An 18,843-nucleotide genomic window follows, 5' to 3' on the forward strand; every position below is an offset into this window, starting at 1 on the left:
GGTAATGGACAGGGACAGATAAGCCCCCGATCGCGAGCCTACCCAGAAGACTCGACTGGCCCATGGGTTGTTTACTTTCAGCCCAAAAAGAAACCTTTGAATGTAATGCAAATTACTAATGATCTGACGAAGCGGTTCTCGGCCGTGACCGAAATCTCGAAGGTGAGGTACAATAAACTTCGCGTTGTCGTCTCTAACCTGAAACAAGCTAACGAGATTGCTGCCTCCCAGCTCTTTACACTCGAGTATAGAGTATACATCCCAGCTCGTAATGTGGAGATCGAAGGTGTGGTCACCGAAGCGAGTCTGACCCCCGAGATCTTGGCAAAGCAAGCGGTTGGCCGTTTCAAGAACCCCTTGCTTCCCACGGTTGAGATACTGGAAGTCCAGAAGCTGAACTCAGTATCTTTCATCCGGGTTGTTCTCATTTGATAAAATAGTGGACGATATTCTCAAGTACCTCAATATTTCTGATCCTCTCAAAAGCATTGTTCTGGCAATGCTTCCTTCTGTGAAGACCCTCTTGAAGCAATTGACATTGAAGTGGCCCCTCATTGCAGCAATCATTTCCTTCGATGGAAAATTTTCCAAACGAGGTCGGGGATTTGATCACTGTTCTACAGTGGAATTTTCGAAGTCTCATTCCTAAATTAGATTCTTTTAAGTTTTTAATTCACAATAATGATTGTGATGCATTTGCTGTTTGTGAAACTTGGCTCTCTTCAGATATCGATCTTCCTTTTTATGATTTTAACATTATTCGACTGGATCGTGAGGATTCGCGTGGAGGAGGGGTACTTTTGGGGATCAAAAAGTGCCATTCCTTCTATAGAGTGAATCTTCCACAATTTCCAGGTATTGAAGTTGTTGCATGTCAGGCTATTATTAAAGGTAAGAGCCTTTGTATTGCTTCTGTTTATATTCCTCCTAGAGCCGTTGTTAATCGCAAACAACTTTCAGATATCTGTTCGGTACTTCCTGCTCCACGGTTGATCATGGGAGATTTGAATTCCCACGGTACAGGCTGGGGGGAACTGTATGATGACAACCGTTCTACTTTGATATATGACCTCTGTGACAGCTTTAATATGACAATTCTTAACAATGGAGAAGTAACACGTTTGGCTGGCCCATCCTCGAATGGAAGTAGATTAGACCTCACACTTTGCTCTAGCCCATTATCGTTGGATTGCACGTGGAATGTGATCCAAGATCCCCACGGTAGTGATCACTTGCCGATCAAATTTTCAGTTGCCAGTGGGTTCAATCCGTCGGAACCCGTTAACGTCGCGTACGATCTTACCCGTAATATCGATTGGACAAAGTTCAAGAATGTGATAGAAGATGCCCTAACGTCGGTAGAAGGGCTTCCACCGTTGGAGGAATATAACTTCCTCTCCAATCTGATCTTGGACAGCGCGCTTCAAGCTCAAACTCGGCCGGTTCCAGGAACGTCTTTCCGTAGGAAACCTCCTTCCCCTTGGTGGGACCAGCAATGCACTGAGGTTTATCGTAAAAAGTCCGACGCGTTTAAGCTTTTCCGGAAACGTGGAACACCCGTACATTTCGAAGCGTACTCGGCTCTTGAACGAGAACTCAAGAGCCTCATCAAAGCCAAGAAACGCGGATACTGGCGGCAATTCGTGGACGGATTATCGCGCGAAACGTCGATGAATACGCTTTGGAATGCGGCGCGAAGGATGCGTAACCGGTCTTCAAACAACGAGAGCGAGGAGTACTCCGATAGTTGGATTCTCAAGTTCGCGCGAAAAGTATGTCCTGATTCTGTGCCGGCACAGATGATTCCTCGCGAAACGACGAATTCGGTAGACGAGATCAGCCAGCCTTTTTCAATGCTGGAGCTCTCACTCGCGCTCCTTTCGTGTGGCAATTCGGCTCCGGGGGCTGATAGAATCAAGTTCAACTTGTTGAAGAACCTCCCAGACGTCGCTAAGAGGCGCATGTTGAACTTGTTTGGTCAGTTCTTGGAGCTTAATATTGTTCCGGATGATTGGAGGTGGGTGAGAGTTATAGCCATTAAAAAGCCTGGAAAACCCGCGTCAGATCACAACTCGTATCGTCCTATTGCAATGTTATCGTGTATTCGAAAATTGTTGGAGAAAATGATCCTTTTTCGCCTGGACAAATGGGTTGAGTTGAACCACCTACTCTCAGATACTCAATTTGGTTTCCGTAGGGGCAAGGGAACGAACGACTGTCTCGCGTTGCTTTCCACTGAAATTCAGTTGGCTTTTGCTAATAAAGAGCAAATGGCTTCTGTCTTCTTGAATATTAAGGGGGCTTTTGATTCAGTATCGGTTGAAGTCCTTTCAGACAAACTCCACGCTTGTGGCCTTTCTCCATTAATTAATAACTTTTTGTACAATTTGCTGTCAGAGAAACATATGAGCTTTTCTCATGGAAACTCTACAGCTTCACGATTTAGCTACATGGGTCTCCCCCAGGGCTCATGTTTAAGCCCCCTTCTGTATAATTTCTACGTCAGAGAAATTGACAATTGTCTAAGGGACAACTGCACGTTGAGACAACTTGCAGATGACGGAGTAGTGTCTATGACAGGACCCAGAGAGGCCGACCTGCAAGGACCCTTACAGGATACCTTAGACAATTTGTCTACTTGGGCTATCCAGCTAGGTATCGAATTCTCCACGGAGAAAACTGACTTGGTCGTTTTTTCTAGGAAGCATAGCCCAGCACAACCGAAGCTTCAACTTTTGGGTAAGCCGATCACTCATTCCATGTCTTTCAAATATCTTGGGGTCTGGTTCGATTCAAAATGCACCTGGAGATCCCACATTGAGTATCTGAAGCGGAAATGCCAACAATGGATCAATTTTCTCCGAACAATTACCGGAACGTGGTGGGGAGCTCATCCGCAAGATCTTCTAACGTTGTACCGGACAACGATTTTATCGGTTTTAGAGTACGGTAGTTTTTGCTTCCAGTCGGCGGCTAAAACGCACATCATCAAACTGGAACGGATCCAGTATCGCTGTCTTCGTATCGCGTTAGGATGCATGCACTCGACTCATACGATGAGTCTCGAAGTGTTAGCGGGCAGGCTCCTCACCCGTTGTGAAATTATGAACCCACTGGTGATTGCAAACTTTGAGAAGCTTCTTGAGCTAAACCCTCAAACTCGTTTTATGTCATTGTACTACGTGTACATAACACAGGATGTCAGCCCTTCGCAGCATAATCCCTGTCGTGTTTGCTTCTCCGACTTCGACAGTTCTGTTCATTTTGATTTATCAATGACGCAAGAGATTCGCGGAATCCCAGAGCATCATCGTTCCATGATTGCTCCGTCAATTTTCGCTGCAAAGTTTGGCCAAGTTGATTCCGCAAGATCGTTCTTCACAGATGGATCACTAATAGAGGCGTCCGCTGGTTTTGGTATTTATAACGAATTTCATAGCGCCTCTCGAATGCTTCATGCTCCTTGTTCCGTATATGTTGCGGAACTGGCGGCAATACATTATACGCTAGAAACGATCGCTCCACTTGCACCAGATCATTATTTTATTTTTACGGATAGTCTCAGTTCTGTCGAGGCTATTCGCTCCATGAGGCCGGTAAAGCACTCCTCGTATTTTCTCATGAAAATACGAGAGCTTCTAAGTGCTTTATCTTTAAGATCTTTTGTCATCACCTTTGCATGGGTCCCATCTCATTGCTCGATTCCGGGCAATGAGAAGGCGGACTCGCTTGCAAAGGTGGGCGCTATGGAAGGCGATATTTACGATCGACAAATCGCCTACGACGAATTTTTCTTCATTTATCGTCAACAGTCCCTCGCCAGCTGGCAAAATAAATGGAGTGAAGGGAGTTTGGGACGATGGTTATATTCAATCATCCCTAAGGTGTCGAAGTGTCCTTGGTTCAAGGGGTTGGATGTGGGTCGAGACTTCATTCGTATGATGTCTCGCCTCATGTCCAATCACTACTCGTTAAACGCTCACTTGTTCCGTGTTGAGCTGGGGGACAGTAATCTCTGTGAATGTGGACAAGGTTACCAGGATGCAGATCACATTATTTGGTCATGTGCTGAGCACCGTGGAGTCAGATCCGAGTTGTACGATTCCCTTCGGGCTCGAGGTAGACAACCTAATGTTCCAGTTCGGGATATTTTGGCTAGACGCGATCTGGAGTTTATGCAACTCATATATGTTTTCTTGAAGAATATTAACCATAGATTGTAAGTTTGATTAACCTTGTGTTTAGTTTGTGTTTTGTATGTGTGTGTGTATTTTTTTTTGTAGATTTGTTTCTGTAATAATTGTATAATTAAAGAGTTGATATAACGTCGATAGGATTAAGTATATGTTTTAGAAATAGTGAAATTTTTGAATCATAAATCATATTCCAAATCTCCTTTTCCCTCTCCCGATCCAAACAATTGTCATCCACTAACCTCGAGAAGACCGCGAGTAATCGGTTCCAATCCTTTAATTTTAGATTTAAGACATTTATAATGTATAAAGAAAATGATAACTTGGCTCTGTAAAGTTTATTCGATTGAGCCTGTACCAATAAAGTAATACCAAAAAAAAAACCTCGAGCTCGCCACGAGTAATTGGTACTGAATACTAAACTAGATTTACTGCTGTTTGAAATGTAAATTCAAACATTACGGATTTTTGGCTCCGCAAAGTGTCAGACACGACTGAGCCTAGTAAATAAACAAACTAGTTTTAAAATAGGTGAGGTAAAACGCATCCCGGTGTTATATGGCCAACAGACTAATTGATAAACAATTTCTCAGATGACTGTTCTGTAGCTCTTCTATAGTGATCATGGGTGAAACTCCATTAAATTTGTTTAGCAAAACATGTGAATAAAGGGTGATACGGTCAAAATTTGGTCAATATCAACTTGACGTATTTCTTTCAATTTTGCATTTAAAAAACCTGAACACCCCTTGTCGCGGACAACGCGATGGTCCGAGATACCACTGCACAAGCGACAAAGAACAAACAGAAATCCAAATGTATTGTACCCACACGCCGCACAGAATTGTATTTCGCTCTATACTCCACACAGTAGGAATACACAAGCAGCTACATCAAATAGGAATATCCTCCCGGCTCGATCACTCTCGATCGAGTCGGTAGGTATAAAAGTACCGGCACCAAACTTCACCTACAATCAGTACAAATCAAACCATTATACGAATCACTTTATCCCGTTCAATATACAATTAATTTCTAACGCCGCGAGTTCTTCTCTTTTTCTCCTGACCGAAACCAACCACACAGCCAACCAATCAGTCTTTTTAAAGACTAAAGAGTTTGAACTTTCTGTGGCCAAACCCCTGAACCAGTGACCATTTCCGGATAGTTCGCTCAGCCGTTGCCAGGCGTTGGAGCTCATCGAAGAGGATTCCCAGTGCGTGGACATCTTTTTGGTCCTTCGAACCGGATAATTGTTCCATTCGAAGTGGAATCAACTTAACACGTGCCGTCGCTTTGTTGCGACCTCACCGCTGCTGCTGCAGCATCATCACCGTTGTTCATTGTGAGCAATACAATCGATCGCCGATCGGACGGTGCACCTTTTCTGTGGTTTGGTCTGGAGGAGAAGATTTGGACTCTCGTCGCTTTGTCCGGGTACGCGATTGCCGAAAGTAGTATATCGCGTGTGTAAAGAACAATTATCGGAGATCGGAGACTGTGAAAACTCCGTAAAACCTAGAAAAGTGGACAATAAAAGAAAGCGCATTTAAACGCGCAAGTGCGTTAGTGGTTGGATTCGTTTTGTGGGTTTGATCGACAAAACCCACACCTCAACTGCTGTCGTTTCCAGGTTTGGCCGTCAAAACCTGTGCCGTCACGTTTCCTGGTTTGGGCGACAGAACCTGTGCCATCACGTTTCCAGGTTTGGGCGTCAGAACCTGTGCCATCCTCGTTTCCAGGTTTGGGCGTCAGAACCTGCGCCATCGATTGTGAGTTGGGTGCTTGAGTTGGCGTGTCGACTGGTGAGTACTCTCGTAGAGTAAGCAAGTTTTTCGGATTTTTGATTGGAGGAGTGGACTGGCATCGATTTTTAAGAATCTGGCTTGGGTTGTGGTGGTAATTGGTGGTCTGTCTTTCACGTGACGATCTCAGCAGGCGATATGACGTCGCTTCGGGAACGGTCAAAGGCAGTGAGCGTCATTACGGACGCAATACAGACCATCGAGAACTTCGTCAATACTTACGATGCCGAGGTCGATCGAGACAAGATCGACTCTAGATTGAGTAGGCTAGATTTATTATATGATCGATTTACTAACGCTTCAATTGAGTTGGAATTGCTAATGGATGAAAAATCCGAAACAAAGGCTACGTTTATGAAGAGCCGCAATGAAATGGAGGACAAGTACTACAAGTTGCATGACTTCCTCACCGCAAATAAAGTGAACCGCCATGTTGCTGCTAATGCCTCTCAGGTTTCTACATCTGTAGTGCGCTTGCCAAAAATTGATTTGCCAACTTTTGATGGCGAGATAGACAATTGGATCCCATTTTATGATGCTTATCGCAGCTTAATCCACAACAATAAGGGTTTGGCTGCTGTAGATAAATTCCATTACTTAATGGCAGCACTCAAGGAACCCGTCAAGCAACTGCTTGATACGACTAGCATTACGGGAGATAATTACAGGATCGCTTGGGATTTACTGGTCAGTCGCTTCGATAACAAGCGCCTGCTAATTAAAAACCATATTAGCTCTCTTTTCGCTATTGAGCCTGTGAAAAAGGAATCTTCTGCTACCATATTGTGCCTGGCTGACCAATTCGAACGCCATGTAAAAATCCTAACGACGTTGGGGGAGCAGACAGAGCAATGGAGCTCCCTGCTCGTGCACATGGTGTGCAGTCGCTTGAATCAAAGCACTTTGAGGGAATGGGAACGGTCAACAGGTAACGATAAAGAGAAGGTTCCTACGTATGACGAGCTGATAACCTTTCTGAAAGATCAAGCTCGGATCTTGATGTCTTTGAACAGTGGAACCCTGGTACCCTCCCCTCTAAAAGATAAACCCCGTTTCTCTGTTGCTCATACCGCATCCGTTGCAAAATCATACCCACCAAAATCCTTCAGCTGTATCGTGTGCAACCAACCGCATCGGATTTACGATTGCGAGGTGTTCAAACGGATGTCAATCGAACAGAAGCAAGACACCGTCCGCAAGAAGAAGCTATGCTGGAATTGCTTATCATCGAGTCATCTCAGCCGTGACTGCTCCTCCAAACCCTGTCGGAAGTGCAACGAAAAACACCACACACTTTTGCATTTTTCCTCCCCCAACGATCGTTACACTCAACCCCAAGTCAAACCACCTACTGGAAATCTACAATCCACCACCTACACCGGAAGTGGAGCCGTGGTCCCGGTATCATTGTCCACTCCAATTCCACCATCACCAATCACCTCGTCCGCCACCCACCAACCTCTCACCAACGCATTAGCTGCAGCAAGCTCTTCCACCACCACCTACTCGACTGTTCTGTTATCCACCGCCGTGGTAAAGGTCCACGGCCCGTCGGGGAGATCTACATTTGTTCGAACCCTGTTGGACTCCTGCTCCGAGTCAAACTTCATCACCGAAAGAATCGTTCAGCTTTTGGGATTGAACCGACGAAAGCAAGCTGCAATTATCGCTGGAATGGGTGGCTCTACTGTCAACAGTACTTACTGCACCGTAGCAGATTTCAGTTCTGTTAATTCCACCTACTCTAACACACTGACGTTCAGCATCCTCTCCAAGATCACCAACGATCTGCCCTGTCGGGCAATCGACATTTCGCAATGGAACCTCCCTCCTGAGTTAGTCTTGGCAGACCCAGATTTTGCTTCGCCGCAAAGGATCGATATGGTTATCGGTGCTCAGCTGTTCTTCAGTATTCTGCAGGAAGGACAGATCCCAGTAAATGCTGGTCCTTCTGAACACCAGCCTATTCTCCAACGTACCGTGCTCGGATGGGTAGTAAGTGGACCTGTTGCCATCGATACCGCTAGCCAAGGACCTGAGCGAGTCGCTCTGTTGTGTACCACCGATGACTTGGACCAACAACTGACTCGATTCTGGGAAGTCGAGAGTTGCCCTCAAAGCCGTGGACTGTCTAAGGAAGAATTAGCTTGCGAGATGTACTTTTCCGAAACCACCACCCGCGACGAATCAGGCCGATTCGTTGTGCGCCTGCCGAAGAAAGAGCACGTCTTGAGTCAACTTGGTGACTCCGAGATCGGTGCCCTTCGCAGATTTAAATGGATGCAACGTCGACTCAGCAAGAACCCCGATTTGAAGGCCCAGTATGTAGACTTCATGGCAGAGTACATAGAACTTGGCCATATGGTTCCCGTAGACCCATTACAAGACAACACCCATACCCGCTCGTTCTATCTTCCCCACCACGCCGTGCTCAAGCCGAGCAGCACTACCACTAAGTGCAGAGTGGTTTTCGATGGGTCCAGCAAGTCTTCTACAGGAATCTCTCTCAATGATTGCCTTATGGTGGGACCTACTGTTCAGGATGCATTATATGCTATCGTCATCAGGTTCTGCATGTACGAAGTGGCTTTAGTTGCAGATGTAACCAAGATGTATCGCCAGATGTGGGTACATCCTGACGATAGGCGTCTTCAGCTCGTGTACTGGCAAAGCACGACTGATTCACACGTCCATCCCTACGAGCTGACCACGGTAACATACGGCACCGCATGTGCACCGTATCTAGCTACTAGGTGTCTACAGCAATTGTCCTACGATCACTCGGCGAGCGAAACCGATGCTGCAGCACGAATCGGTAAGGATTTCTACGTGGACGATTTCCTCAGCGGTGCTGACACTGTGGAAGAAGCAACTCAGCTGCGTTCTGGAGTGCAGAGCATTCTCGCGTCCGCAGGGTTCGAACTTCGAAAGTGGTCGTCGAATTCGTCCGAAGTGTTGTCACACATCCCGGACAACCTGACGGATGAAAGGTCAATTGTCGCAGTTGATGACATCCGAGGCTCCGTCAGCACACTCGGTCTGCTGTGGCACCCTGAATCGGATACCTTCCGGTTCAAAGTTCCTGAGCGATTCTCTGATAATCCGATCACGAAACGAATCGTGGTCTCCGAGATGTCCAAACTCTTCGACCCATTGGGTATCTTGGGTCCGGTGATCATCACAGCCAAAGTGTTTGTCCAACAACTTTGGAAGTTGAAACTAAGCTGGGACGAAGAGCTTCCCAATGCACTCTGTACCGTGTGGGAAGACTACAGACTTGGTCTGGCTGCTCTAGGAACATTTTCCATCTCTCGTTTGGTCAAAGCTCCAGGCGCCGGAGACAACGTGCAACTTCATGGGTTTTGCGATGCATCCCAAAATGCTTACGGAGCTTGCATCTACTTGAGAAGTGTCGGAAGAAGTGGTGTCGTCACAACCCGTCTCCTAACCGCCAAATCCCGAGTATCTCCTATCCAAACCTTATCAATTCCCCGGCTAGAGCTCTGCTCTGCTGTCCTCCTCAGCCAACTGTACCAAACTGTTATGTTAAGCCTCAACATAAATGCTAATGCTTATTTTTGGTCTGACTCTTCAATCACTCTCCACTGGCTGTACAACCCACCGTCCAACTACAACATTTTCGTGGCAAATCGTGTCGCTGAGGTGCAGCGACTCACTGAAGGAGGCACTTGGAATCACGTCGCCGGTCTGGAGAACCCGGCCGATCACATCTCGAGGGGTGTCGATCCCTGCGAGCTCGTCAACAACGCACTATGGTGGAAGGGTCCACCGTGGTTAACGTCCGATCCAGCGGAGTGGCCAAGTATGTTTCTAGTCCAAGACACCTGTGAATTTCCTCCCGAAGTTCTCGAGGTGAAGCTTCGTACGCTTGCAGCCGTCACTCGATCCACCGAAGCTCCCGACCGCACACTGTTCACCCGCTACTCGTCACTAACGAGACTCATCCGCATCGCTGCATATTGCCGCAGATTTGTGCGGTACTGTCGGGCCAAGCTCGCTGGATTCCACCTACAAGCTATTCCGTACCTTACCTCAGCAAAACTCCTTCAAGCACAAGAAGGCCTTGTGAAAGTTGTGCAAAATGAGTGCTTCAGCCAAGAAATCGCTATGCTTCAGGCCAGATGCGAAGCGGATCTCAAGAAATCCCCATTACGTACCTTGAATCCCTTCATCCACGATGATGTACTTCTGGTCGGTGGCCGGCTGAACCACTCGTCATACTCGTTCACGCGCAAGCATCCAATGCTTTTGCCTGCAGCGCATCCGTTCACTTCACTGCTCGTTGATTCGGTGCACAAGCAGCTTCTCCACGCTGGACCGCGTGCGATGATCGCACACATCCGTGAACAATATTGGCCATTAAACCTCCGTAACCTGGCACGGAGACACGTCAAATCCTGCTTGCGTTGTTACCGCACACGACCACAAGCAGAACACCAGCTGATGGGCCAACTTCCGAAAGTTCGCATCACTCCGACCCGTGCGTTCCTCAACACGGGCGTTGACTTCTGTGGTCCCGTTTGGCTGAAGGTACCAGTACGTCGAACGAAACCAGCTCCACCGATCCGAGTATACGTCGCTGTATTCGTATGTATGGCTACGAAGGCCGTACACCTCGAATTGGTTGGCGATCTCAGCTCCGAAGCCTTCATCGCAACGTTGAAACGGTTCGTTGCACGGCGAGGCAAGCCAATCACCCTGTTCTGTGACAATGCCACCAACTTCAAGGGCGCAGACAGGGAACTCCGAGACCTCTGTAAGCAACTCAACGATCAACAACTACGACTGAAGATAGCATCGTTCTGCGCTGAATCATCCATCCAGTTCAACTTCATCCCCGCGAACGCTCCGACATTCGGCGGCCTTTGGGAGGCCGCAGTCAAGGCTTTCAAGCATCATTTTCGGCGAGTCGTTGGCTTGGAATCCCTGTCAAGCGATGTAATGTATACCATCCTCTGCCAGATAGAGAGCCGTCTCAACTCTTGGCCACTGACGGCCCTATCTGAAGACCCAAGTGACACGGAAGCCCTCACACCGGGACACTTTCTGGTCGGATCAGCTCTCCAATCAATCCCGGAGCCCGACCTTGCCCAAGTTCCCAACAACCGGCTTTCACTTTGGCAGGAGGTGCAGCGCAGAACCCAAACCTTTTGGAAACTCTGGTCGACGGACTATCTTCATCAACTACAACAGCGTTCGAAACACTACTACCGGCAGCCGAATGTTCTGGTCGGCAAGCTGGTACTCCTGAAGGACGACAACCTACCACCGCTCAGGTGGAGCATGGGTCGAATCAAAACCGTCCATCCCGGCGCGGATGGCCTCGTCCGTGTGGTGACCGTCAGACTGGCATCCGGCGCAGTCTTCGACCGACCGATCGTGAAGATCTGCCTGCTTCCCATCGACGATGACGCAAGATCCACCTCCACTTCCGGCGAAGTGCCTGGTGGCCCTGACGACAATGCAGCGCCCGCTGCCAACCCAGATGATTGATTGTGAAGTATTTGTTAAGAAGTGAATTTATTGTTAAATTTAATGAAACACATTTTTCATGGTGGCCGGTATGTCGCGGACAACGCGATGGTCCGAGATACCACTGCACAAGCGACAAAGAACAAACAGAAATCCAAATGTATTGTACCCACACGCCGCACAGAATTGTATTTCGCTCTATACTCCACACAGTAGGAATACACAAGCAGCTACATCAAATAGGAATATCCTCCCGGCTCGATCACTCTCGATCGAGTCGGTAGGTATAAAAGTACCGGCACCAAACTTCACCTACAATCAGTACAAATCAAACCATTATACGAATCACTTTATCCCGTTCAATATACAATTAATTTCTAACGCCGCGAGTTCTTCTCTTTTTCTCCTGACCGAAACCAACCACACAGCCAACCAATCAGTCTTTTTAAAGACTAAAGAGTTTGAACTTTCTGTGGCCAAACCCCTGAACCAGTGACCATTTCCGGATAGTTCGCTCAGCCGTTGCCAGGCGGTTGGAGCTCATCGAAGAGGATTCCCAGTGCGTGGACACCCCTCATTTTGAAGGTGTGTGTGTGTAGAATGGTGCTCCTATTTTGATTTTGGAATTCACTCTTCAGTTGTCAAAATGCCATCCAAGCAAGAAGAGCAGCGTATCAAAATTTTGCTCGCGCATCGCGAAAATCCGAGCTACTCGCACGCAAAGTTGGCAAAATCGCTAAAAGTTGCCAAATCAACCGTTACAAATGTAATTAAAGTGTTTGGGGAACGTTTGTCGACAGCCAGGAAGTCTGGATCGGGGGGAAATCGAAACCCGGAAGCCGCTGAGACGACAAAGAGAGTTGCCGGTAGTTTCAAGCGAAACCCTAACCTCTCTCTCCGAGATGCCGCAAATAAGCTGGGTGTATCGTCTACAACCGTGCATCGAGCCAAAAAACGAGCCGGACTATCGACTTACAAGAGGGTAGTGACTCCAAATCGCGATGATAAACAAAATACGACGGCCAAAGCGCGATCCCGGAGGCTGTACACGACGATGCTGACGAAGTTTGACTGCGTGGTAATGGACGACGAAACCTACGTCAAAGCCGACTACAAGCAGCTTCCGGGACAGGAGTTTTATACGGCAAAAGGAAGGGGAAAGGTAGCAGATGTTTTCAAGCACATGAAACTGTCAAAGTTCGCAAAGAAATATCTGGTTTGGCAAGCCATCTGTACCTGTGGCTTGAAAAGCAGCATTTTCATAGCTTCCGGGACTGTCAACCAAGAAATTTACGTGAAAGAGTGTTTGAATAAACGTCTGCTGCCTTTCCTGAAGAAACACGGTTGTTCCGTACTGTTTTGGCCGGATTTGGCATCTTGCCATTACGGTAAAAAGGCCATGGAGTGGTACGCCGCCAACAACGTGCAGGTGGTTCCCAAGGACAAGAACCCTCCCAACACGCCAGAGCTCCGCCCAATTGAGAAATACTGGGCTATTGTCAAGCGGAATCTAAAGAAGACTAAAAAAACTGCTAAGGGCGAGCAGCAGTTCAAGGCAAACTGGCTTTCTGCGGCGAAGAAGGTGGACAAGGTGGCTGTACAAAATCTGATGGCAGGGGTCAAGCGTAAGGCCCGGCAATTCGGATTTAGAAAAGCGGAAGCCTAACTGAATATTTTTCCTGAATTTTATACTAATTGAACTTGAAAAAGAAATTTAATTTGATTTTTTAAATAAACGATTTCACCGATTTACACGCGTTTTCCCTTGACCAAATTTTGACCGTATCACCCTTTAAGTACTGTTGGTCATACTATCCCATAGCACCGCGTACTCTATAAGAATTTCATTATTCTGTAATAATTTTGATCACAAAAGTAATGCGAAATTTTTTCCCGATTTTGTCAGCCTAAAATTTGAGAAGGGGTTGGCAAAATCGGGAAAGCACTGTACAATGAGCATTTCCGTTAGCCTGATGTAAAATTTGTAATTGTTGCTCCGCAGTGCTTAAACGATTCCAAATCAGGTTCCCAAATCCACCCATAATTTGACCTCATTTGATAAGAAACTGACTTTCACAAACGATTTGAAGTTTATATGGGAATTACTATAGAAAACGAAATGATTTGTTCATATCTATTTTTCAATTCACCATGTCACTCTGTTTAAAAAAAAGATAGCTATGCTCGTATTAATTTTTTCAGCAATAACTTTGTTAAATACCACTTTGCGATAAAATATAAAGAACAAAAGTTATAAATGATTCAAGTCGCAGATGTTTTATGATTATGCTCAATGCACTGCTCAGCAGGCAACATTGGTGATTAAGGCATGTGGAAACATACACACTTAAATAGCCCAAGTAACATTGCAAGTTTTATCGAGGTTTTAAAGTATGCTACAAGTCTAAATCACGGTCTTCAGAACCCTTATAATACCAAAATTGTTACTTGGGAAAGACCCTGAGTTCGGTTATGCTAAAAATTACAGATGTTTCGGTATTTTCTATCTTTATTACTGAAAACTGTAAATAAAATGACCGAATTTCAGTAATGTCATTTAAATTTAACGAAAACGGTGAACATTTTTACCAACAGGTTTGTAATTCAGCTTCATCACTGACTTCGGTGAAATATTTCACTGAAGTTTCGGTAAACAAAGCGTTCCATTACTGAGTTCGGTAACGGTCTCGGTAAACGTCAAATCCACCATATTGTGATTTTCGATCGACATTGAAAACTTTCGTGTTTGTGAAAAATAAAAAGGTGAAATTATCGAGGCTGTTAAGCAACACCAAAATGAGCGAATCGTAGATATTTTCCGTAAGTAATTAATTTTCGTTATTTAAATAAATACCGATTACAGATGGCCGATGTTCTTGCTTGTTTTTTTTTCTGTCGGTCGAAGTTTCATTCCCGTTGGCGGCGATCTGAAAACAGCATTTGGAGTCTACATCCAATGCTTCCCTGTTTTCAGTGTAGCGCCGAGTTCTTCCGACAAAAACTTGTTTTTATTCATTGGTGGAGCAATTTGCAACACTAACACATTGATCACGACTGCAGCCAAATTTTTGCATGGGTTGCAGTGACCGCCACCTCAAAAGAATATTAAATAAAATTACAGTCGAGTCGATTACCTTTTTAAAAAATTACAGATCTCTCGGTAATTTTCGATTTGCATATCGTCCTCAAAATTACAGTTCACCGGAAAAGTCGACTACAAATCAAGCAAGGTAAACGTTATCAATCGTTCGGTAAATTTGACAGCTAATTTTGCTGATCCAGCTACAGATTTTTCGGTAATGTTCTCGATTACCGAAAACATTACCGACCGTTCAGCTGTTAAGAATTCGGTAAATGAATTTCCGAAGTCGGTGTGTAGAAAAATCACTACGTCTGATATTTCTAAATATATTCTGAGACTTCTCAAAATTTTTGAAAGTTTGAGTAACCAAATTAAAAGACATGTGTCAATTAGAGATCAATGACCTTAATCCGGTTTTACCCCACAAAAAACATGTGTAAATTAAATTTTCGACTAAACGGCCAAACGTTAATTCGGCCAAATGCTCAGTTGGCCGAATGACAATTTCTCAGTCAGCCATTTTATTTTGTTTTGAATCAATTTGCGAACTACTAAAAAGGCATAACTGTCAAAACTTCAAAGCAACCTACAATTATCATTCACTAAAATATCCAATAAAACTGGCAAATAGAACCTGGTGACCTGGCCATCAAAACCTGGTAAATCCTATGTTTACGATAAATATGTAAAGCTGATTAAGCAACTCAGAATGTTTCGCAGAGTGATTGTTACAGCGAGTTAAATTTTCAGACCTGCATGGCTTCTGTGCGATGAGATTTGTGGCGCTTAAAACATGAATGGGTTGTGTAGTTGCGGTTTCGCTAAACCGTGAAGGCTTGAAAGCACACGGTTTCCCTTTGATAGAGCTATTGTTACAGATAGGACAACATATGGTAATTGTTGTTAATAGTTGCAGTAAAACGTAACAACGCTTGCCGGACAGAAAATTACGACAACGCTCGGTTCTTGCATGTATCTTGTCGTTGACCAATAATCCAATTAGTGCACACCGTTGAAGCTAGCTACATCTTCGTTGCCCAGAATCTAAGACAGATTAATGGGTGTATAGCTCCGATCCGCCCAGCATCCCGTAACATGGGTCAGCAATTATGGAATGTTGTGTTCGGATTTCCGCCGTTCCCTCTGGCCATCCTTGGTGACCTGATATCCATCCCTGGCAGACTGTCAGTGTGAACCAAATACCTGATATTCTAGTGAAAGCCCTCCCCGTGAAATCAAAGAGTAACGGAAAATATTTGTAAAATGGAAATTAATTGCACGTATTTAACCAATTTGTTGTGGTCGATTATGATAATTTTATATCGGTAAGCATTTAAATCAATCTGACCGTGGAAAGCCCAGCTCTCCACTATAGTATCGGCTGCATGGTTCTGCCCGTTTGGTAGAGTCACACGGCTGGCGGGATGTTTACGTATACCGAGCTAGGCGGATACATGCTCGGTTTGTTCAACTTAACCACCGAGTGGACACATGTTTCGAGGCTATTTGCATACGCTGCTCCTAAACACACCGGTGCTTTCCTGATAACAGTATGTTTACATTCGGTTGCAATCTATGGTCACCGAAGTGAATAATTAGTGATTGAATGGCAACCGGTCGGAACCGTTGGTGGCGGTGTGACTCACTGCCCTATGTTGGGTGCCATGTGAATGCCGTTTCAAAATGGGAAAACAGTCAACACACCACATCATCGGAGGTCCAATGCAATCATTTGTAACGCTTATATTAGGGTGCCAATGAAAATGGTCCTCTTGAGTTTCCAAAACCAAACATCTGCAGACTTTTTATAGCCTCGAAAAAAAGATCCTATTAAGAATGAGTGAACAACCCTATGGAAGTATTTCACAACGTATTCTAGTGATTTATTCACATAACGTATCATCTTATGGAGCGTGAATATTTCATTTTCTGGATGTTTCAAATATGGAAATGACCACTTCAAAGAAAAGTAAATAAACCACCCTAGTGAAGCACCACGCATTAGATTCTTTTTATTATTAATTACATTATTTGTACAGGCTCAATCGAATAAACTTTACAGAGTCAAGTTATCATTTTTGTTATACATACAGAACATACATCTTTTGACGTAGGACTACATCTTTAATTTTTATACTGGGGTACACATTGTGAAAACCGAAAATGGAACATGAAACAAAATTATGAAAGATTTTGAACATTAATAACTCAGCTGCCCTTGGATCAATTTCAATAATTTTATCACCAATCAATCGGAAATATGTTTACGCAATGCTTCCATTTAATTATTTTCATCAAGAAACTATTGAAAAAGTGGTAATGTCAAGCAATATCCAAAGTACAAATAAAAAGTGATAATTTTTCACTGTTTTCATGAAATAAACGTTGTTCCCAAACCCAGTCGTAATAATCGAGTACCACTTGGTTGCACATCATTCTGCTTTAACCTGAAAAGATATAAAACAACGCTACTGTCTAGCATTTTCGCTTCGGACGCCGTGGTGAGCAGGCAGCAGAAGCAGCAAAAGCAGTCGTCTGGCTCTCCGTGATGGTGTTAAACGTGTCTCCGGTCTGATCTACGAGAAAACACGAGGTGTGCTGAAGGTGTTCTTGGAAAATGTGATCCGTGATGCTGTCACCTACACTGAACACGCCAAGCGTAAGCGGCCATCGATGTCGTCTACGCTTTGAAGCGACAGACGAACTCTGTACAGTTTCGGAGGTTAAATCATCACCAACTTTGGCAACAAAACGGCCCTTTTCAGGGCCAAAAAGCTAATTACAATAAAAAGTTAGAATAGAATTTATCTGCCTGTTTATCCATATTCAGAACCACATGCCCCCAACGACCACACAAAATGCTCTCCAGAGCTGTAATCTTGTAACCAAACTTGGAAGCAGGGGTGCAAGTGATTTTGATCGATTCTCTTCATCAACTTTCTCTTTGAAAAAAATGCTACAAATGTGGTACACCTACAAATCAAAAACGGAAAGAGTTAAGATAAAAGATGATCGATCAATTAAAAGAACTAAATTTTCTTCACATTTGTTCTGTGCCTTAGTGGTCCTACGTCAAGCTTCCGTTCGTGCCCCTAGGCACAGACTCTTCTACTTTTTTAGCAAAAGCCAACTGAATTTCTGTGGAAAGCAACGCGAGACAGTCGTTCGTTCCCTTGCCCCTACGGAAAACAAATTGGGTATCTGAGATTAGGTGGTTCATCTCAACCCATTTGTCCAGGCGAAAAAGGATCATTCTCGATAACTTTTTCAAAAGGGACGTATCAGCTTTTGTAAACACTGCATTTTATCGTCGATTTGGCGTAACTGGTAGCTCGCACTCGCTTACTAACACCACTAGCAGGTAGGGGAAAATTTCCTCTATCTGATGGTAGTGTTAGCATGCGTGGGCGAGTTACCAGTTACGCCAAATGGACGATCAAATGCATTGTTTACAAAAGCTGATACGTCACTTTGAAAAATTAATCGAGCATTTTTTCCAACAATTTTTGAATGCACGGTAACATCGCGATGGGGCGATATGAGTTAAGATCTGACGCGGGTTTTTTAATGTAACTCTAACTCTTAATTGAGCTCCAGGAACTGACAAAACAAGTTAAACATGCGCCTCTTAGTGACGCCTGAGAGTGAGAGCTCCAGCATTGTAAAAGGTTGACTGATCTCGTCTACCGAATTCGTCGTTTCGCGAGGAATCATCTGTGCCGGTGCGGAATCAAGACATACTTTTTCTCGCGAACTTGAGAATCCAACGATCCGAGTACTTTATTTTATTTTTATTTCGTCAAGCCAGAGTAGACTACATACAATGATTATTACAATAACGGCGCCGGTGGTGTAGTGGTAAGCGTGATTACCTCTCACCCCAGCAGGCCTGGGTTCAATCCCAGTCGGCGCCGCCAGGATGTTCTGAGGCATAACATCTCTGATCACGCCTTCCTTCGGATGGGAAGTAAAGCCGTTGGTCCCCGGTTCATGAGTTGATGGGTCGATAGGTAGGGTCCAGGTGTCGGTAGCATTGCATTGGTGCTCAGCACGGAAAACAAGATCGACGGAAAAAACAAAACCAAAGGAAAAAAAAAATGATTATTACAATGTTTCCTTATACCCCGTACAGACTATGGCTTATATCATGTAATATAGACTGTCTTGCAATGAGCACTCATACATCTAGTTTTCACTGGAAATCCTATGTATGAGTGCTTATTGCAAGACAGCCTATATTACATGATATAAGCCATAGTCTGTACGGGGC

The 18,843-nt window shown here is 44.9% G+C and overlaps 2 protein-coding genes across 3 annotated transcripts in view; one reads left to right on the forward strand and one right to left on the reverse strand.

Moving 5' to 3' along the window:
- Positions 1-18,843, reverse strand: part of LOC135701820 (calcium/calmodulin-dependent protein kinase kinase 1) — a 540,452-nt gene that overhangs the window by 89,268 nt on the left and 432,341 nt on the right. The window lies entirely within an intron of this gene.
- On the forward strand, positions 9,768-11,512 carry LOC135701848 (uncharacterized). The gene has a single exon (XM_065222791.1). The coding sequence runs from the start codon at positions 9,824-9,826 to the stop codon at positions 11,510-11,512; it is 1,689 nt and encodes a 562-aa protein (XP_065078863.1). The 5' UTR covers positions 9,768-9,823.

This window comes from Ochlerotatus camptorhynchus, unplaced genomic scaffold, assembly GCF_037179485.1.
Source record: "Ochlerotatus camptorhynchus isolate MF236.1 unplaced genomic scaffold, CSIRO-AGI_Acam_v1.1 ptg000177l, whole genome shotgun sequence".
Lineage (NCBI taxonomy): Eukaryota > Metazoa > Arthropoda > Insecta > Diptera > Culicidae > Ochlerotatus > Ochlerotatus camptorhynchus.